The sequence below is a fragment of the Gadus macrocephalus genome, chromosome 21 (assembly GCF_031168955.1).
Source record: "Gadus macrocephalus chromosome 21, ASM3116895v1".
NCBI lineage: Eukaryota > Metazoa > Chordata > Actinopteri > Gadiformes > Gadidae > Gadus > Gadus macrocephalus.
In genome coordinates, this window is record NC_082402.1 from 6703550 (window position 1) to 6725237 (window position 21688).

The following is a 21688-nucleotide window of genomic DNA, read 5'->3' on the forward strand; positions in this document are numbered from 1 at the left end:
ATGTTGTTATAACAGTTTGCTAGGTTTTATGGAATTCCTTAAGGAACCTCTTAGGGAGAACCTAATCTTCTCAAGCCTGATGTACTCAAGATCTCATGAATCCTTTTATTATGTGGAGATGGGATGGAATTTGTAAATTGAAGGAGAGTAAGGCTCCTAGCAAGCAGAGTGGTGAATGAAATAACTTGTTGTATGGCTTTGGGTGCGTTACAAAATATTGCAGGCTCATATGATCCCCATGATCCCCATGAAGACTAAATAGGTCTTGTTTACCTTGAAAATGTTATCATATATGATTGAAGGGAGAATTTAGCCCAACATGTGAAGAAAAGTCCTTTACTGTATCCAGAGGACGGTTGGGAAATTTGGGGAACTGTTTTAGCGCTAAGTGCCAGATCAGGAAGTAGAGGAACAGGTTAATGATTGGAAGGTTTAAAAAGGATTGAATTATGAAATACACAAACACCCTTAGTGGATTAAACTCTAAATTTGGCTAAGCGTGACAACACATAACACTAGAATATTCATATCGTCATAGTACTAAGTGAACTACTGTCTGACGGTTGTGAATACAGTCATGACACTCTGCAAACATAGTGGGTGTGGGGCTGTATGTATTGTCAATATGACCTGAGAATAAATACACATACACCCTCCAACGACTGACAGACTACAGCTCTTAAATCCCAAAAAAGTCAAATGTCCCAATTAAGTGTTTCAAAATCATATTTAAAAATGTCATCTTTAATCAAGGATTCAAAGAGACACATTGTACAGGGGACAAATCAATGATAGTTAGGAACAACCGTATACAGTATAAGGAGAAAACGGATGGCTAGACTAGTTCTGAAAGAGACGGCTAAATGTTAAAATAAAAAATAAAAAGTGAGTGCGGTAGTGCCCTCTACAGGGGACATGAGATAATACTCCTAAAAAGTACTATCAATGAATTAAACAATTCAAGAGTTAGCCTACCTTACAGTACTTCCACCCGAGATTAGAAAAAAATACAATACATACATGTGAAATTATCATTGTAAATAGCTAATACAGTATCAGTTAATGGTCAGTGTTAAGTTAAAAATATTAAAATAGGTAATTATTACTTAATTCAACAAAAACTACTTAAATCGTCCTCACAGACATTGTTAAACCAATTATACAATTATGTATGGCAATACACTCAAAAGGTATCAATCACATTAGTTAGCACTGACCTTAACACAATAAGTCAAAGACAGATGGTAAAAATAATCCAAAAAAAAAGGTAAACCAACATCTACGTGAGCTATGCAGGAACATATTCTTATTCGATTCTTTGCCTGAGCAGAAAACAGTTGCACGTGTGATACAACCAGAAATTCCTTTGTTTCATCAGCACTTGGAGATGATTTCCTGGCACGTCTTGTACACCTTCACCAAACAATTAAGCCTTGGCTTGGAACTCTGAAAGATGCAATGTGACAATGGCGTAACTATTACGGCATTATTATTATAAAACAGGGGACTGATGTATGCAATGATTATAGGCTTCAATTCCGGCCAAAATGCGAACACACATTAAAACCATTTAATATATAAAAATAAACATGATATCAGCAAAGAGGTCAGTTTTAAACAAAAGACTATTGACTGCTACACTTATGAATTTGTTTACTCACTGGAAACAAGGGGACAACACTGGAAACTGCACTGGCATCTGCAGGGTCACGCAGTAATATACACAAGTAGTAGATAATTTGGTGCTGAAACATGAAGATAAACAAATGGTAAATAAAAAGATAAAACAAAAAATGTATTCATATAATTACATCTAATGTTGGTTCGATATTTTGGAAGGATTGAGAGGGTTGGAATTGCAATAAAATAAAAGATTTTGTACCATGTAGATAGCTTCATTGATTACAATGTCCTTTATTTTGCTCATCTCTATGAAGCTTGTGTGCTCTCGGCCAGAGGCATAGCTGGAGGACAACTGAATACCCAGGGAACCAATCACAAGCAAGGACTCATGGTCTATCTTCACAAAGTGAATGTAGAGCATCATTCCAATCAGGGTAATGATTATGGCGCTGGACAATACTGCAGTGTTCTGCAAGAAAGCATTAAACATATGTTATTCATTATGAAATTAATGCTTGAATGATATAATAGTGGCCATATAGTGAGGTTAAGTAAATAAAAGTAACAAGGTCATGCATTGCATGCCACTATATCTAATACAGAAAACGGGGATGGCTACATATTGCACCTGCATATTAATGACAGATGTCAGATTGTTAAATTACAGCAACACGTTAGAAGAGGACGAAGACCCAAGTGATTATGAAGTTTGTCTTACATCGGTGAGGCAGAACACGGCGTAGGCAAAGATCCACACGAAGCTTGTGGCCACCATCACCGTACCGATGGACACTTTAGGGGAGCTCACAATGAACTCTGTGCAGAAACTTGAATGCCTTTGGTAATCCAAAGTAATGGGTTTCCCGTTAATGTCGGTGTACTTCTCGTCGTCCATAGTGAACGCAGGGGAAGCATCTGAATGATAGGAGTGGAGTAGGTTAATGGTACAAACTCATGGCAGATACCCAGCAATCGAAACAAGCAGAGAATGGATCACATTGGAGCTAACCAGGGTAGCAGACAAGAGACATAAAGGATTTCCAATCAAGTTAGTATGGTGGGTAAACAATGACATGAATGACAACACGCGAGTAAATAAAAGACAGGGGTATGTCAGTTCTTACCTACAGAAGACACGGTTCTCAATGTGTAAAACAAGAACTAATGTCAAGTAATGAACGGCAATGCTAGGGCTGCTCTGGTCGATACACAAGGACGGCATTGTGGGAAATTGAGTTTTATCTTTCCTTAAAAAATATTTCGGTTTCACTGAGGTACTTTTTTTTACGATAATACAATTATAAATCAGGTTTATCATACAAGGGTTTAAAAATATAATAATAATTTAACTAGACTACTTTATTTATACTTTTGCCAAACCACTTCGACTCACAACAAGCTCAGCCTCCATTTCCCCAAATGCACTGTGTTTCCATGTAACCCCTCACCTCTGGATGAAAACAAGCCGATCAGCTGATGTCAACTAGCCATAACATTCACAGCGGTAACACCCGACCCGTTTCACCAGACTTTTAACACAACGACGCTTCGGGTATCAACGATTACTCATTGAATGTCTTATTCTTCCGGCTGTACTTCATGGTTCACTGTTTCTTCTGGCAACATTTCAGTGCCAGATGTCTTCGTCGTCCCTTCAAAGCTAGCTGGCGGATTGTTAGTGTTTGTTTACGTCTGTGTCATTGAGCACCGTGATTGAAATATAGACCATCTAACCACCATCGCGAGGTTAGCAACGTGCCTCTCCGTGTCACTCAGCATGCCATTGTTATAATTGATAGGATATGGATATGTGACTTATTTATCACTTGACACTTACGTGGTGTTGTTGACATGTTCCACAAGACAGGTGTGCTGTACTATAGAAGAGCTCAGAGCCTCAAGTCTGTAAGTCAATTTGATCCACAAGGTTATTGTTTCTTTTAGTTGTGGGTTCTCTTAGCAACGGAGAAGAAAATGTTATTTTGCTTAGAATGATTTTTTAAAGTGCCTGTTGAAGTGATTGGCTTTCCAATCATAGTATAGATTCAGCAATAGACAAGAAAGGGGGAAACTGACACAAAGGCTGTGTCAACCTGTCAGGTTTGAGATGAGTTGCCAAGCTCCATCCGTAGACAAAGGCATGAACACCGTCCTGGTGTGTCAGGAGAGCTACGCCTGCGGGGGCTCAGACGAGGCTTCGTTCGAATGCGACGAATGCGGCAGCCTCCAGTGCACCCGCTGTGAGCTGGAGCTCCACCGGCAGGAGCGCATGAGGAACCACGACCGCGTGCGCATCGCCCCCGGCCACATCCCCTTCTGCGACTCCTGCAAGGGAGACGCGGCCGGCAGCTCCCGCCTGCGAGCGGTGGTGCGCTGCCAGGGCTGCAAGATCAACCTGTGCTTGGACTGCCAGAAGCGCACCCACAGCGGGGCCAACAAGCGGAAGCACCCCCTCACCCAGTACCCCCCGCCCAAAGCGGCCCCCGAGGGCGGCCTGGCGGACGCGGAGGCCGGGGTTGAGGCCCTCAAGGCCCAGTTGGAGAGAGTATGCAGCTTCCTCCTGGTGGACGACCGAGAAGAGATGCAGGTAAACGCCTAGGGGACACGTTTCCCGTGGCACACGTTTCCTACGCTCTTTGTTCACACTGAGTCTAATCCTTGCTGTGTTCTTCAGGTGAAGAACGACAAGGATTTCGTGAGCCGGCTGGGCTGCAGGCCGGACGAGCTCCTCAAGGTGGTCTCCATCTTTGGTAACACCGGGGAGGGAAAGTCTCACACGCTCAACCACACCTTCTTCCTGGGGAGGGAGGTGTTCAAGACCTCCCCCACGCAGGAGTCCTGCACGGTGGGGGTATGGGCCGCCATGGACCCCGTGCATCGGGTGGTGGTCATCGACACGGAGGGACTGCTGGGTGCAGGTAAGGGGTAGATAGGTCTGACACATCCTGACCCAGAGACTGTTTATACTGTCAAACTCAGTGTTAATTATCAGTGTTGGAACCTATCAATACTTAAATATTAAGATTTTGAATTCATAAAGTGATTTATGTATAACTTTTTCACACTGGCCCGTACCCGATTCGAACCCTGATTTAAAAACCTGCAAGAAAGCCCTTAGAAATCCCTTTAGACCGACTAGGCTACGACACGACACATATTGGGACCATCTCATCTACCTAGCAGGAGCCAACCAGGGCCAGCGCACCAGGCTGCTCCTCAAGGTGCTGGCCGTTTCGGACCTGGTCATCTACCGGACGCACGCCGACCGTCTCCACGACGACCTGTTCAAGTTCCTGGGCGACGCCTCCGACGCCTACCTGAAGCACTTCACCCGGGAGCTGAAGGCCACCACGGCGCGCTGCGGCCTGGACGTGCCCCTCTCCACGCTGGGCCCCGCCGTGGTCATCTTCCATGAGACGGTCCACACCAAGCTGCTGGGATCAGGTGGGCGCACGACGACGTACACCTGAACACTCTCTCGGACCCTTTGGGTACCGTGGCGATGGTGTAGCACATACTGATGTGGACCGTGTCCAAAATAATGTTTACGTTTACATTGAATTGATATATATATATATATAGATATAGATATATATATAGATATATATAAAGCATTAGAGCAATTTAGCATTATTGAACTTCTTTGCATATTTATTTTTTATTTTTATATATATAGAGCTGTCAAGCGATTAAAATATTTAATCGTGATTAATCGCATTAATGTCATAGTTAACTCACGATTAATCGCAAATTATTTTTCTATGCTAAATATCCCTTGATTTTTTGTCCCATAATTCTTCTCATTTTAATTCTCTTATCAACATGGTGAAGTGTATCGGCTTGCCTTGTGCAAATGATTTTCTATTGATAACAACATTGGCATATACTGATAAAAAAAAAAAATAGCCTATAGTGCAATTAAACGACTGCTTTGAACAAATGTAATTTGAACATAGCAGTCAGGCTACTGCTTCTTTGTTTTGAGCCAAAGAAAAAAAAAAATATATATATATATATATTTTTTTTAAATAAAATAATTACGTTAATCGCGCGATAATTTTTTTAACGCCGTTAAATTTGGTTTGCGTTAACGCCGTTAATAACGCGTTTAACTGACAGTGATATATATATATATATATATATATAATTTAGTTTCACTCCTGTGATTTAGCTGTGTGGATTTTGTGCTTGGAAATGATCATTGTCATCATGTATGAATCGAGAAAGCAGAAAATTTTATTGAAATAGAAACGGTCATAACACACATCGAAAAGGTCATGAACTCTTCCGTCCTCACCTTCCACTTCCTCTCCTCCTCCCCCCAGACAAACCCTCCGAGTCGGCCGAGCGCCTGCTCCAGGAGCGCTTCAGGAAGCTGGGGCTCTTCCCGGAGGCCTTCAGCTCCGTCCAGTACCGGGGCACGCGCACCTACAACCCCCCCACGGACTTCAGCGGCCTGCTGCGGACCCTGGAGCAGCAGCTGAACAACAACACCACCCGCTCGCCACGCACCGCCGCCGTCATCCACAAGGCCCTGCAGGCAGGCTCCAACATCACTATCAGAATTATAGAATACTATTAAGAATAATATTCTGTTTTTATTGTGAAGCGCTTTTCATGAAACTCAGCCTCTTCGGAAAGCCTGAAGTCAAAACATCATCAAAGTAAAATCCCAGTAACAATAGAACTATCAACAATAAAGACAAAGTCTTTTAAAATAGTTTGTTTTAAACAACGGTTGTCGATGTTAACAAATATCCTATTTTCTTGATGGGTGAAATCATCCTATGGGTATGTGGCGTGTTTGTGCCCCTCTCAGGCCCTGAGTGAGCGCTTCAGTGGGGATATCACAGACGAGCACCTGGCCTGTAACTGCTTCTTCCCAGACGAGTACTTTACCTGCTCCAGCATCTGCCTCAGCTGTGGGTAGGTGTCAGCCACACACAGGCTCAACACAAGATGTTGGCTTTCACGTTTAAAATACCAGCGAACATCTCCTCCCATTAACCTACAACACACAAGCTCCATACAAGTTACACTGCACCTGAATCTCCCCGGATAAATAAAGTGCTAGCTCAGTGTTATTTAAGTTGTAGAAGAGAACGTGTTAATTTGTAATCTTGTCATTTAATCTACTGTGTGTGTCTGATGGCTTTCAGATCCTCCTGCAAGAACAGCATGAATCACTTGAGGGAAGAGACGGAGCATGATGCCAAACACCGCTGCCGCTACTCTGCCCAGCACGACAACCGCATCTACACATGCAAGGCAAGATTCTTTTTATGTTACTCTGTTTACTCTAAATTGGCGATTGGTTGGAACTTCACAAATACCTGATTTGGAGATCCCACATTGTTATCTACTAATGTATACCAACCTCATGCATGCCAACCTGATTGATGCAAAGGTGATTTACTTGGGCATGTCATTTTAAACTTGGATCCAGCAGTCCTCCTGTTATAACAGAACCTCTGGGGGGGATTATGTGTGTTCCTATGATGGGCAGTCTGCAAGGTTTTGATTTGAAACCTTTACGGAAACCCAGATTTTAGCTTTTCTGCCATCAGACTTTAGCTTGAGACTTAACAGGTGAAGCAACGAAGACTCAAATGGTTCGGATCCCCGTCTGACTTCATTATCCTGACACTGGACTTCCGCAGGCCTGTTATGAGCGGGGAAAGGAGGTGATTGTCGTTCCCAAGACAACGGCCTCGTCTGACTCCCCTTGGTTCGGTCTGGCCATCTACGCCTGGTCTGGGTAGGTCCTGGGGGCAGGGGGGAGTCATTCATCCGCCTGACCACAATACTCTTGTTGTGTACGCTATCTCAGCACTACACTATTAGACAAAAAAAGAATAAACTATGTTAGTGATTCACTGTTTACTTGTATCTGGTTGTAACGTTTAGGACATAATAAGAGGACATTTAGTTGTGGAGCATTTCCCCATTGAACGTTTAAGTTTTAAAATATTAATTGTATACTTTGATTTTTATCAAATCATCATGCCTCATGTTGCTCTGAATATAAGTGTCTGCTGAGCTGTTGAATGTAAACAGCCTGCAGACTCATTTGCCTAAGATTCATCACTGTGTGTATTATCTCCTACAACAGTGGTCTCATTTCTGTGTATTGGTTCATTCTACCAGGTATGTGATCGAGTGCCCAAACTGTGCAGTGATCTACCGGAGCAGGCAGTATTGGTATGGAAACCAGGACCCGGTAGACACCGTGGTCAGAACAGAGATCCAACACATCTGGCCTGGGGTAAGGAGGCCACACCCAGACTATCTTAAATCCTTACAGAGCTTAAACTGGAAGAGTTCATGTTTATGTTAGGAAAGGGAAAAGGGGTGCATTCTTATACGCCAATTTTTAAAGTATGCTATGCTGATTTGTGTTAGGAAGTGTCTTAAAGGCACCCAGTGCAACTTTCGAGGCTTAAAAATAAACATCCAATTTCTAGTCTTTTTTACACGTAGTAAGTTTCAATAACTCCATACCATTACATACCGACATTCAAGCAGCAAAGATGAGACGTCGTTGTGTGGTGAGAACTGATACAAAATCGATAACAACAACAATGCCGCCATTTTCTTTATTTTTTGTAACCTACAATAAATAAAGCAGGCTTCCAGTCAATGGAAAAATGGCTTCTCCCCACCGGCGATTGTTGTTGTTTACGATTTTCTATCAGTTCTCACCACACAACGACGTCTCATCTTTGCTCCTTGAATGTCGATATGTAATGGTATGGAGTTATTGAAACTTACTATGCGTAAAAAAGACTAGAAATTGAATGTTTATTTTTCATTGAATGTTTACATAAAGTTGCACTGGGTGCCTTTAACTATTTCTTGGCACTTGATAGCTTATTCTTTTTAATAATTTTGCTAAAAGTACAAATTAATAAGGCTGCCTTAGACATTGCCTACAAAGAGCTGACCATGACAACTTAAAAGCAAATTCCTCATAATCTTTAGTGTTCAGTTAACATCATTTTAACTATCCACACTCGATAAATAAAAATGTTTGTTGCTTGTTTAAGGCTTGAGAATAATCTATGATTGCTTCACTTCGCGGAATACAAAGTTTCCAAACAGCGAACTAAGGTTAAACAAGTAGACCTGACCGCATCCGTGAGCAGTGCATGAGGTCACAGTGCTTCAGCTCACCAGATGACCCAACAACAAACACACAGAGTGTTGGGTGTCAGGACAGTGCACAGTGTTGCAATGAGGGGGGAGAGTGTGTGTTTACGTTCCCGGTTTAGCATTAAAGATCCAGTGTTCGCCTGCGTCAACAGGCAAAACGCTGGTTGTTGCTGTTTATTTTCAGTTTGTTATTGGAACATTTGCTGACATTGCGCTCGCCTTTTAAATACATAGTTAAAGATCTTTATCTAGAAACCGGTTGGACAAATATAGTTATATTTATACACTATTGCAGGATTTGATCTATTTGGTGTTCTGTATAATGATTTATTCTGTCATTATAAAATCAATACAGTCATCCGTCAGTGATGACCCTAGAAAATGCATTTAACTGAATATTGATTGCTTTCACGTAAATAGAGTCAGCATAGCAAATGTCGACCGATTTGTGCATGCTCGTGTTGTGTTCATCGCCATGGTTACTCGTCTTTTCCGCCTTCACACACACAATGTCAACCTTCAACCCCTGCCCCCTTCCAGTCGGACGGCTTCCTGAAGGACAACAACAACGCCGCCCAGAGGCTGCTGGACGGAGTGAACTACATCTCCCAGTCGGTGTCTGAGCTCAGCGTCAAGCCGGCCAAGGCCGTCACCTCCTGGCTGACGGACCAGATCGCCCCGGCCTACTGGAAGCCCAACTCCCTCATCCTGGTGAGTGATGAGACGATAAGCTCGCTGTGGGAAAGACAAATGGCCCGCTGCTGGGTTAACCAGACACGCACACGCGCAGGTTGTTTCTGTGTTCACAGCTCCACAGAGGAAGGGATGAAAGGCAACACCCATGGTTGTGTGGTTTACATGGTTGTTTTTCCATGTGGGATGACGACTTGTTCCAAAGAGCCATGTTTTTTTACTATCATGATGATGATGATGGGGATGTTCCCATTATTATTATTATGCTGAGATTGGATCAATAATATTGATACATTGATGCTGATAAGTTCTGTTTTCTACACGCTTTCATTCAGGGTTACCATGAGACAGTGACCTATTTTAAAGTATTTTGCTGTGTGCGTGTGCGTCGTGTAGGCGTGCCATACGTGCTCGGAGGCGTTCCAGCCCAACGACACCAAGCACCACTGCCGGGCCTGCGGGGAGGGCTTCTGTGACGCCTGCTCCTCCAAGAGCCGGCCGGTCCCCGAGAGGGGCTGGGGCCTGGCCCCGGTGAGGGTCTGTGACGCGTGCTTCCACAACAGAGGCATCTCCACCGGTACCAGTATACACCAAGAGACCCTAGCCTACCCCCTTTGTCTATCCCTGCATTTAATGGGAGACGGTCCTGATCAAGTGACCTAAAACTCTGTTAAGCTTCCTTCTGGAGCTCTAGCTGTGAGGTCAGGTGATCAAGAGGCTCTCCAGGCTCTTTAAAATGGTGCTTTGACCTGTAAGACAGGACGTTAAAAATGAGTTATTCTACTAACCTTGTTTTTCGGATTCTTATAGCACCTCTTTTCTCAGTATTCTTTTCTTGGAAACTAGGTTGTGCCGCACCTTTTCGCAGCTGCTCCAGTTTACGTTTGATGCGTCCATCGTGCTCTGCTTCACTTGAACCAAACATCACAATTTTGGGTCACTTCTCCAGAGTTGCTGGACGCAGCGCTGGAGGAAGAGGGAACGTTGATCGCCAGAAAGGTGGGCGAGGCGGTGCAAAGCACCCTGGGAGCTGTAGTCGGCGCCATAGACATCCCCCTGGGTGAGTCACTTCCTGGTGAAACCTACAAAGAAGCTGGTAGCGAGGGATACCGAGGTTTTATCCAATTTAAACGCAACACATTCGCAATTGTATTTTCTGCTCGATCTGTATTGGATTGTATTTTAATCGAAGGAAGTTATTCTTGAGTCCACGATCGTTAGCACCCAATGGTTACCCCCTGGGCGTGTCCCCTGAACAACCCTCTGCCCCCTCCCAGGCCTGGTGAAGGACGCGGCGCGCCCCGCCTACTGGGTCCCCGACCAGGACATCCAGGCCTGCTGCGAGTGCCAGCGGGAGTTCACGCCGCGCCTGTCCATCCACCACTGCCGCGCGTGCGGCCAGGGCGTGTGTGACGAGTGCTCCCCGGAGCGGCGCGCCGTGCCCTCCCGCGGCTGGGACCACCCCGTGAGAGTCTGCAACGCCTGCCACCAGAAGCCCGGGGAGCTATAGCAGGGACGGGCCGCTGGGTGGGTGGGGCCGGGCCGGTGGGGCCAGGGCCGTCAAGGCGGAGGTCTTCCCCGGTCTGGGAGCTGGAAATTTGGGAAATCTTGCCGGATGCGGAAGTGGTCCGCGGCTAAGTAGATTCTGATTGGATGATGGGTGGTTTGTTGTTACGGATACCGGCCTCGGCCTGTTTCTGAAACATTGGAATATGTTTGCTGTTTGTTTGTCTTGTCTTGTTTGTCAGTGTCCCATTTAATTCTATTTCACTTTAATCTTCAACACTTTTATGGGAAAACAACAGAACAAAGGTTTTAGTAGAACGATTATCATTATCAGGACAGAGAATATATCATGTGCGATGATGTTTTAAGTTGTATCATAGTTACGGCTTTCCTAAAGGCTGGGCTTGGGCTCATTTCATAACACCCCTCGTCTTAGTACTGCTTCACAGTAAACCAGAAGTCCTATGACAATCATACCGATGTAATACACTTGAGCATTAGTGTACTAAAGGGAAAACATCACGTTGTCCTGGCGACCGGATTTCCAGTTCTAAACAAACCAGAGATGGAGTTTTCCATTGCTGCCTTGTGTTTCTTTGAAAATGAAAAATCAATTTCAAGAGGGGAAAATCACTACCAATTGAAACCTGTTGAGGCTTTCATGTATTCCCCTGGGGTATTAAAAGGAAAAGTTTGATGACGTTTCTTTAAATATATTTTTATTTTATATGAATCTACAATCTATTCTCAATATTCCTACTACATCATTGGTAAAGCAAACTTGCAAATCAATTCGCAAAAAAAACGTTTGTGTGGCATAGGATGTCCCCTTGTTAATTTGGTTTGTGTAGAACCGAAAATCGGTTGCTATGGAAACTTGACGTCACACTTTAGTACTCAATTGGAACTAGGTAGTAAGAGTAGTCCGCAATGATCTGCATAAAGCTTCCAGTGTGCGCTGCTGCTTCAATAAACAGTGCCCTTAATACTAGCTTAGCGTTAGGACTTAAATATTTTAGCTTTAGAACAAATGGAAAATCTGGGAAGTGTTTTCACTCTTAATCCACAAATGTACTGTAGCGCGATAAATGCATTCCATGTTATTGCATTAGAACCAATAGCGATATCCTATATTCTCGTTTGGCCTATTTGTGGTTGTGTATGCATTTGAAAAGGCTGATGTTCTGTTCATAGACTCGCCTTAACAATGCTGCCCACACTGACTGTTTAATTTTATATGAAAAATCTATACCTAGAGGGAAAAGTTTACTATATGAATAATGAAAAACATTTTGTTAATGGCTTGCTTTTTTTTAAATATTGAATTTATATAATCCTAGAACAATCAACAAGACTGTACTACATATGATCTGCTTCTAAAGAGCGGCTGTCTCTCAGAGGTTTGATCTTCACAGCTTCCTGAGGCTGGCCCCTCAGAAGAGGTCGAGATAGTTGAGCGAGGAGACGCTGTGTATAGTAGGATCGTGCTGAAGCCATGTTTGATCCAGTGGCGGGGCAGATTTACTTATAGTTGCACCATAACATCTTAGTCTGTTTGATATCTGGTTGAACTGCTTCGTGTTTACCGTCCACCACCACATATACAGGGCATTATAAAGATCTAAGTGGAGGGGAGACTTAGTATTCACTTGAAGGGGAAACAAGCTAGAAATCTACGACCTCCATCGTCTTTCCTGAGTCAAGTTGGAGGAACACAGAAAAAAAGGCAAAAAAAAGAAAAACCTTTATCTTGAATGTGTTGATATTTGCTCGGATAATAAAGAGACAAACATTTGACACATTGGTGTGTACGTTTCTAGTTTCTTTAAAAACAGCAAATTGCTGAAGCATGCACGAATGGAAGTTGCGAAGACAATGCCAGCACCCAATTATTTAATTTCAAAATGTCAATTAAGTCTGTTAATAATTGCACTTTCTATGGAAAATACACAGCATATAGTTTCTTTCACAGTGTTTCCTTTTTTTCCTAATAACCCCAACCATTATTATATTCCATCCTTTTACTCCCAAGCGAACGCCCTGGTGCTCACCATTCCTACCAACCTCTTTCAAACTGAAAGTTGACCTACCTATATCCCTTCAGCCCCGCCGGAGTCGATGTTACAGAGAACCACAATAACCCACAGCCCAGCTCAATTCAAGTCAAACACTTGGCGCGGTAGAGCGTCAAGTGTCTTTGTTGTGAAAAAAGCAAACCGACGGTTCCTTCACCGAGCGGGCTGCCTCGCCGTCGTATCCTGGGGGTCCGTGTTGTACGAGAAGTAGTACAGGTCGTGCTTGACGGCCATGAGCAGGCCGGGGAGCCCCCGGCGGCCGCCCAGCTGCGAGGAGAACACCACGCTGGGGATGAGGTCTTTGGCGGCGGGGTGTGGTGACGGGATGGTGCGCAGCAGCTGGCCGTCCTGGAGGCTCCACAGCCGGGTGTAGCAGTCCTGACCCACTGGAGGGGGGGGACAGGGGAAGGGGACACAAGAGCAGGAGGGGGGGGGGGGGTCAGGAGAAAACCTGGAGATGCCAATGGGGGGGGGGGGGGGGTGGTAGGGGACGACCCTGAACGATATCAAGGAGTGTGGGTGATGACTCAATTATTTATATTTTCTATCTATTTTGTATCATAGATCCATGTGCTATATATATCTTCAGTTTTGACTTCGTTGCAGTTTTTACAATATAGTTGTATACTAAGGAGCTGAAAAGATGGATCTATAGAACTTCACATATCTGTAACCCAACTAATGTACCATCAAATAAACACACATTCCAAATCGACATTTCTGTGACATTACCTCTTCACTGAGTACATATTAAGTCTTGCCCTATTCGCACATATAAAACAGTATGCAGTGTACTGAGGATCATATATCTGGACACACGCACGTTGAAGGAACGGACCAGCTCTTCCAGCGTACGTTGTGCGTTACATGATGCGTGAGAGACGGCAGAGGGCTCACCTGCTAGCAGCAGCCCCTCGGCTTCGTTCACGTGGATGGGCAGGTAGGCGTGCTCGTTATGGTGCCCCTTGTACTCCCGCACCGGCTTGGTCGCCCGCACGTCCCAGAGCTTGATCTGGATGTCCACAACATAAAGGACACCCACCATTGAATGCACACCCGTCTACTTAATGCGAGGGCAGGCGACATGGAGAAACCAGCTAGAGTAAGCTAGGTTAAAGTAGTTCAAGTCGTTCACATGTGTGCTTAATTCACCACGGCTCAACGGCGGAGAAACGGGCGAGAGATTCAAAATCTGCGTTCTCTTCACAAGTCTTGAATCTGACCTACAGCCACTTTATCCGTAAATAACAACTCCGCGGAATTTCCATGCATCCGGGTGGATCTGTTTAAAGTGGACGACGGAGCGCGTCTGCTTCCACTGAGGCCCGTGGAGGCGTTCACTGCGGTGTGAAGGCGGATTCTCTGACCTGGCCCAGCATGTCGGCGGCCAGCAGGTAGTTCTCGTCCTGCAGCAGGCGCACCGAGGTGATGGCCGACTCCTGGTGGAAGCGGCTGCTCTTCCAGCCGCCCCCCCGCCGGCCGCGCACCCGCAGGTCGATGCTGAACATCTCCCCGGAGCGGCAGCCGTTGAACAGCACCGGGGCCTGGGGGAGAGGGAGAGGGGAGAGAGAGACAGAGACAGAGACAGAGACAGAGAGAGAGACAGAGTGAAAATCCAAAAGTGCTCGTCCAATCCAGTACATATCAAGTGTTGGTTTAATATAAGCCTTGTGGGGGACTCTTCAATCAATAACCTTTACTTTGGTAAAAGATGATCAGGCGGTGAGACGTTTGCATTAGTTCAATCAGTCACCTTCTGTCATTCATGATCTCACCAGCACGCATGTTGTGCCGGCTAACTCACCCGGACAGCAAACTGCTGGGCCAAGACATCGCTGGTCACGCTGTACGTCTGAGTGCGACGCGCCTCCGCATCCTGCACGATGATCCGGCGAGACAGACCTGACCGCACGCAACACACACACACACACACCTCAGTAAGATGATGATCATGGTTTTACACATGCTGTGTGTTGAGGGCAGGATAGTGCAGTGGCCACTGGTGGTATGGGAGGGTACTGCAGGTAGTACGTGAACACATTAACAATAATATGAAATATACAATATTATAGACATTTGAAAACAAATGTTTATAAATGTTATGAGTATAGTTAATGTAACATAGTAACATGGCTTGTCATTATTCAAAAATAGTTTTGCTGCGTGCATTCCATTAGGTTTTCCATTGTAATGTTCCCCTTTATGTTTTGGGTTCATATAAATGTTTTGGGTGCCAAATAAACACACTGGGAGCATAAGCAGCGCTGACTCCCCCCCCCCCTGTTTCCCACAGGCCATGTTCTTTTTGCAGTAATAATTGCATAAATAGGGGGCGCTGGCACTCTTTGCTCAGCCACTAGATGTGTGTTTTTCTATTTTTAACCTGCCTATGAGGTGGTCCGCGAAAGGTCCTGATGACAACTTAACAGTCCACCTAGAATCAAAAGGTTGGGACCCAGCGGTGGAGGCCTGGTGTAGCGACGGGTGGCGGCGGACCGACCTGTGCTGAAGCTCTTGTCCGCCTGAGGGTTGAGGCACCAGGCACAGGACCAGGCTGCCGAGATCTTGAAGCTACACAGCATCCCGGGCTGCTCTGTGGTGAGAGAGAGGGGGGGGGGGGAGCACAGGCTTATGGAGCTGGGGAGCCAGGGGACCGGAGGAGGAGAAGAACTGCAGCGACACTTGACTTAACCACCGATAGAACTCATCATCATCGATGGCAGTCCTGGGCAAACACTCCAATGTCAAGTGTCAATTTATAAAACGTCAATTTAAAATAAACAGTTAAAATAAACCATGCCGAAACAAACAGATTAAACATCTGGATATTTTGATTGACTTTTACCATCATCATCATTGCACCTTTTAATACGATGTAACGAAGGGCAACGCATCAATGTTGTGGACTTACCTGGGTTGGAGTTGCTGAAAAGGGAGGCAGGGAGCAGACTGACACAGCCCGGGGTGTCTGCCATCCCCACCAGACACAGCCTGACAGAGGAGCTCCATGAAGGAAATAAAACAGCAGACCATGGGACCACATGGCATTATGGGGCTCAGATCAATCCATCAGAGATCAGAGGTACCAGTGTTTTAGAAAGCATGCAATGTGTTTGCTGAATGGAAGAAAAAAAAGGCACCCTGATTCCTGATCTAAATGTTAAATCCCTCTGTTGTTAAGGGAGAAGTAACACCGGTCAAGGTCAGTTTAGGAGAGAGTTATTTTAAGACCATATGTACATGTTATTCACTATTAGCAGGACTGACCTGGTAGAGAAGTTTTAACAAACTGACTTTAACACATATACGATTTAAAGTAGATCAGAAGACATTGAGGCTTCAGGCTGATTGGACAGTAGCCAGGAAGGATACAACACATGGGAGTCGGGATGGTTAACTGATGCCCAGCAGATGGAATTCACCTGAAATAAGGTGAATGAAGTGGTGAAACAGAAGAACTGTAGTCAGTCATATACAAATACAACAGAGGTTTGTGAAACGGCAAATGGAAAAGGTAAAATTGTATATAATTTTTTCCAATTTTGTCATGATTTGGATGTTAATAAAATTGTGTGTCCGATTGGAACAATCCAGTACCAACATGATGTTAGTTTGCTTCTTTGGGGTACATGCCGCCCTCTGGTGGTGTCCATGTACTGATATGGAGACACTGGTGTCTGGAGAAACCCTTCCTACCTTGCGGTTGGTGAAGTACAGGTTGTCACACATTTCCACCGCCAGTGAGCCTCTGCTGCAGCCTTTAAAGTTCATGATGCCGTACTTGCATCCGCCGTGGGACACGTCGTTGACCGTGAACACCCTCTCAGACGCAGAGTCCCCCTAGAGAGAGGAAGCAGCGGGAAGGAGCCGTTCAGCTCAATGAACACCAACGTTTCCAAAGCAAACCTTCTTAGCAGATGTTTTTGAGGGAATCTTAATGGGTCTTGATCTCTCTTGAGATGAAAGTCTGTGTCCTAAACACGGCATTGTATATTTCCGTTATTATGTACTAACACTTTGTGTGCATGCTTGTGTGGGTGATGGCCTTATTGATTAAAAAGAAAAAGTAGGTAAAGGGCAGTTTTAGAGGGAGAAGCCTCACAGACTACACCCCGAGTTTTTTTTATATTTCTAACCCTTACAGACCCATTACATTATCTTCAGACAAACGCAGGTGTCTCTTCTAACACCTTTTATGGGTCTGCTCTTTCTATGTACCATGGAACAGGTAGAGGAAAATCTGTCTACTACCGGTGACCTTTTACGTAATAGAGGTGACCATGATGTGTTGCTGTCCTACTGAGAGAAGGCTGAAGGGTGTCTATTGCCCCACCACACAAGGATAAGCATCAAAGTGGACCAGCGTGTGCCTGTATGTGCACTGACCACTATGACCCTGAAGTTGTCTTGGTTGGGGCTGTGGTTTTCAGTGCTCTTGACTTCCAGACGTTGTCGCATCATTCCACTCGCCTTCACTTCATGGACCAACCTGGTTACACATGGTAATTATGTTACAAGTTACAAGTGAAGTATACAAAAGAAACATGACAATGTGCTTACATAATACATAAAAGTTGGGTTGGTTTTTTATATTGATGCTCGGGTTTTTCCCCCTTTGCTATCCGTTTGGTTCATTTTATTTTGTTGTATTTTCTGCTTAATTACTCACTTACTTATGGCTTCAGCACACCATAACAAATATAGCATCAAAAATATATACGTCTCTCTAGATCTATACTGATAGCGTACCTGCAGTAGGAGTTTGAAGGTAGAAGCCCAACGCGTCTTTTCTGCAGCAGAAGAGCCGTGTTTAATCCTACTCTTGGCGCCTTCTGTAAACCAGAGAAGACGTGTCACTGAAACACATTAAATGCACCAGCAAATCTGGTCAATAAATATCCAAGTGGCCAAACCTCATCGGTTCAGAACTGACGGTCCATTGTAAGAATAACAACGACTACGAAGGAATAAGGAGAGAGTGTGTGATCACAAGAATCTCCTCATGGAGGAAGCCGTACCTTGAAGGGCTGGTCATCCTCCGAGAGCAGCCTGGCCCTGTGCTTCTCTCTCTCCTTCTCCTGCAGCTGCTCCTTGGTCAGGGGGTTACAGTTGTTGTGTCCCGGCAACAGGCGGAAGTAGCGGTTCTTCTCCACGTCGAAATAAAACCCGGGCAGTTCTATTAATGAATGGCGGAAAAAAATAGAGTAGAGTGAGACAGGGTTATCAGATCCAAGTATTTTATTCTCAGATGCACATTACCAAACAGAAAGATCAATTACGACAGACAAAAATAAAACAAAAGATCCGAACATATTGTATACGATAATCACATGTTATCCAAGGAATCTCAAACTTCTCTTTTAAGATAACACTTGATTAATACTGAAAGGGAAATTCAAGGATTTAAGGATAACTTAAATCCAACCACAAATCTTTGCATAAAGAACTTTGTGTATCCATCATAGCATACATTTGACAATATTTATTGATGTAAAAATAAGTGTTGATTTAGCCTCACCAGGTGCCACATTGTTAGAGGAAGAGGAGGTTGATGTTGAGGAGGAAGAGATCGAGGACGAAGAGGTGGACGGATTTGCAGCATCAGAGCCTCTCTGGGAAGCTTGGTTAGAGGAGTCTGTTTGACTATATCCATACCTAGTGATGAAACACAGCATTCACACAGTCCTTCCTGTTATACAAAGCCTGATCTGAATTGCTTCATGGAGTAAAGAAGTTCAAATAACAATATCATCTATGACAGTAGCCAAGTATAGATTGCAAAGTATGTTCATGCTCATACTTGAGCATGAAATCAAATCTTGAGCATTTCTTCCATACTCTTTAATTCCTAGAGTTCAAAAGGTTATGTACCATTCGTCTTGTGATGAACTCTGCCGGTTGTCTCTGTACCAGTCGTTGCGGTGAGCACCTTGTCGCCGACGTGATCTCCGTTCCTCTCGTGAGTTCCATTTCCTCATGGTGTATAAATCTGGCTATTAGACAGCTTAACAGAAGGACTATGTTTTTGTTTGACAAGGCTATGTTTTTACTACGAGTGCAAAATACCTAGTTAGCTAACGTTAGCTGTCCTTAGTTTTCCCTAATGTGTTACTGCCGTTTATATTTGTATATATTCATTGAGAATTCATAGCACTTGTCTATACTTAAAAATATAATACTTCAGTTCAGCCTGACCTCTATGTTGCAAATAAAAGGGCTAACAACATTTATATAAATAGCTACCAAGCTAAACAACAGCACACAAACTTTATAGTCCTGGGTCGGCCATGTTGCAGACACGTGATTATCAAGTCCGCCAACCAAAATGTGATTGGCCAATGGTTCACAAAAGCGTCTCACTTTACGGGCGTTCATTGGCTGTTGGTCCTTGTCAGTCATCCTTTATTCACCGTTTTGGAACGTGTCGTAGTATTTGTGTATTTGGAATTATAGACTGTTAATAAACAGTAGTAACATCAACACTGCAACTGGCATTAAAGCATTACACCTTCTTGAATGTATATTTTTATGCGCCGATGTTTATGTTTTCCATTTGAATCTAACATACAATACAATGCATCATTACTTTGTCGGATTAAACTCTCGAAATACCCACACAAATCTCACAGTTGCAGTGTATTGGAGCATAGGTCAAAGCAAAACACCTTTATAACCGTGTAATTACATATAATGCGCCCCTCATACTGGGGTGTATAGGCCGGGATGTTAGTTTTGACAGTCTTCCCTGAAGCCCCGCCCCGCACCTTGATGCTGCTGTTGTATTGGTAGGGAGCACGGTGACCAGGACTGCATTGGCTGCCTGTTTTTTTCTAAGAGTCCCAAACTATACCGAGATTTGGAATATTAGGTTACAGTCCTGCAAGGAAAATGGCGACAGTCATTCATAATCCTCTGAAATCGTAAGTAAATACAGAATTATACGGTCTTTTTTTGCATGGGTTGGCTTTGCACAACATTCATCCCTAAAGTTGCACGTATGCGTATAATAACATTACATTATTATCCTCATAATATCAACATATTGTAAGAACAACTTGGATGAAATCCGCGTGCATTATATTCAGGAAGCATACTTTGCTTTGTTTTGTTTTTTAAGCTACAAGACAAACATTGCGCTCTAGCGCGCAAGCTTCCTCGCACATTATCTTCATTTATCGCGCGTAAATGTCTTCTCTCATTCATGCCAATTGGGTTTCATGATCAGTCAAGATGCCATTGATTACATTGTGCGCTTCGTCTTTCTCAAGTTGGTTTCGCTCTTTGTTTATTCCGATCTGCTTTTCTGGAGAAATGGTTTAGCGCACTTCAGAACACGGTAGATCTGCTTTATTCGTGGTGGTCATTCTCTTTTAGGAATGGTAAATAATGGGTTAACAGGCTACTAGCACACATTCAATGTCAATAAAAAAATGATATTGTGACAAAAACGCTTATATTGTCAAAGAACACTTATTATGCCTATATTGTAATTACATATTTTTTCTAAATAGTATTATACACATAAACGCTTGATGCAACATCAAAGCATGCTTTTTGCAACAAGGATCCTTATATATTTGGAGATGACAGTAATGTGCATATTTAGGTATATATGTGTTGAAGTACGGCTTAATGTGTTTGGTACTGCATGAGTTTAGGAATAGAGAATCCAGAACTAGATATGCAGCATAGCCTATATGATCTCCCTGCAGTTCAGGGCAGGAGCTTACCGCTGTTATGTGGAATGTGACGACAGTGAGACAGGATTCACACGGACGGCTACCGAGCCCTCCATTCTCTAATGTATGTTTGCCACCGTTTCTTTTTCGTGAAGTTATCTGAGCAACGAGTTGAATACTGCGTTGATTGTCTTGCATAGCAAACAGGACGTATCCGATTTCTTTCATTTTAAGTAGTTGTAGCCTATGCACTCGTTTACAAGCAGTGTTCTCTATAGTTCCATGTTTACCTATAGCCTTCATACGGGAGCATCAACATGCTTTCGCTTAAATAAGTCCTAAAGTTAACACGAGGCCTACATGTTCATTCATTGAAAGGGCAAAGACGAGAAATGGCCGACACTGCGTTCAGTGTCCTAGTGAAATTGCAATCCCTCAATTGGCAAAAGACAAATACTACTGTTGAACAAGCAGTAGGATGGTTAATACTTATATGCAATGACGTGAGTTTGTGTGTGTGTGTGTGTGTGTGTGTGTGTGTGTGTGTGTGTGTGTGTGTGTGTGTGTGTGTGTGTGTGTGTGTGTGTGTGTGTGTGTGTGTGTGTGTGTGTGTGTGTGTGTGTGTGTTTGTTTGTGCGTATGTGCGCATGTGCGTGTGTGTGTTATTATTAAATGTTGCTCTGTGTATACAGCAACAGATTAGGAACATCCTAGTGTGTCCTCTGTTTGCTTCCATCTGTTGAGGTATAAGGACCAGGCCGTGGTACACAAACAGGGATGAATGTCTGTCATTTCAACATAACAAACATTGCTCTCCTTTCTAAGACATTCTGTCAGCTTGGCCATTGTGAGCATTGGGTCAACCGTATCGCCCATGTAGTCTCTAAAGTAATGGTGGTTACCTTTCAGTCATATACTGTCTATTGTGTTTATTGTCCTTTTAAGGGAAATGAGAGCAAT

At 43.9% G+C, this 21688-nt stretch overlaps 3 protein-coding genes across 3 annotated transcripts; 1 reads left to right on the forward strand and 2 right to left on the reverse strand.

The window, feature by feature from the left end:
* Positions 1 to 723: 723 nt before the first annotated feature.
* On the reverse strand, positions 724 to 2880 carry pigh (phosphatidylinositol glycan anchor biosynthesis, class H). Its single transcript, XM_060041847.1, has 5 exons — positions 2748 to 2880; positions 2342 to 2538; positions 1883 to 2092; positions 1662 to 1745; positions 724 to 1446 (listed from the first exon to the last, which is right to left on the reverse strand). The coding sequence occupies exons 2-5, from the start codon at positions 2516 to 2518 to the stop codon at positions 1375 to 1377; spliced, it is 543 nt and encodes a 180-aa protein (XP_059897830.1). The 5' UTR covers positions 2519 to 2538; positions 2748 to 2880; the 3' UTR covers positions 724 to 1374.
* Positions 2881 to 2989: 109 nt separating this feature from the next.
* Positions 2990 to 11610, forward strand: zfyve1 (zinc finger, FYVE domain containing 1). The gene is made up of 12 exons (XM_060041848.1): positions 2990 to 4210; positions 4298 to 4541; positions 4807 to 5067; positions 5949 to 6163; positions 6443 to 6549; positions 6783 to 6891; positions 7284 to 7381; positions 7771 to 7888; positions 9316 to 9486; positions 9865 to 10045; positions 10418 to 10528; positions 10746 to 11610. Exons 1-12 carry the CDS (start codon positions 3731 to 3733, stop codon positions 10976 to 10978), a joined length of 2328 nt encoding a protein of 775 aa, XP_059897831.1. The 5' UTR covers positions 2990 to 3730; the 3' UTR covers positions 10979 to 11610.
* Positions 11611 to 12783: 1173 nt separating this feature from the next.
* Positions 12784 to 19369, reverse strand: wdr21 (WD repeat domain 21). The gene is made up of 13 exons (XM_060041843.1): positions 18921 to 19369; positions 18568 to 18704; positions 18068 to 18225; positions 17799 to 17881; positions 17436 to 17538; positions 16746 to 16889; positions 16422 to 16471; positions 15961 to 16040; positions 15550 to 15642; positions 14854 to 14951; positions 14417 to 14593; positions 13947 to 14061; positions 12784 to 13435 (listed from the first exon to the last, which is right to left on the reverse strand). Exons 1-13 carry the CDS (start codon positions 19025 to 19027, stop codon positions 13203 to 13205), a joined length of 1578 nt encoding a protein of 525 aa, XP_059897826.1. The 5' UTR covers positions 19028 to 19369; the 3' UTR covers positions 12784 to 13202.
* Between the last annotated feature and the right edge of the window lie 2319 nt (positions 19370 to 21688).

Coding starts and splice junctions, on each gene's coding strand:
- pigh (XM_060041847.1), bottom strand. CDS start 2,518: ATGGACGACGAGAAGTACACCGACATTAACGGGAAACCCATTACTTTG. Junction 2,093..2,341: donor CCGTGTTCTGCCTCACCGAT/GTAAGACAAACT, acceptor GCTTTCTTGCAG/AACACTGCAGTATTGTCCAG. Junction 1,746..1,882: donor TCAATGAAGCTATCTACATG/GTACAAAATCTT, acceptor TTCATGTTTCAG/CACCAAATTATCTACTACTT.
- zfyve1 (XM_060041848.1), top strand. CDS start 3,731: ATGAGTTGCCAAGCTCCATCCGTAGACAAAGGCATGAACACCGTCCTG. Junction 6,892..7,283: donor ACCGCATCTACACATGCAAG/GCAAGATTCTTT, acceptor GGACTTCCGCAG/GCCTGTTATGAGCGGGGAAA. Junction 7,889..9,315: donor TCCAACACATCTGGCCTGGG/GTAAGGAGGCCA, acceptor GCCCCCTTCCAG/TCGGACGGCTTCCTGAAGGA.
- wdr21 (XM_060041843.1), bottom strand. CDS start 19,027: ATGAGGAAATGGAACTCACGAGAGGAACGGAGATCACGTCGGCGACAA. Junction 18,226..18,567: donor CTCTAACAATGTGGCACCTG/GTGAGGCTAAAT, acceptor ATTCATTAATAG/AACTGCCCGGGTTTTATTTC. Junction 14,594..14,853: donor CCCAGCAGTTTGCTGTCCGG/GTGAGTTAGCCG, acceptor CCTCTCCCCCAG/GCCCCGGTGCTGTTCAACGG.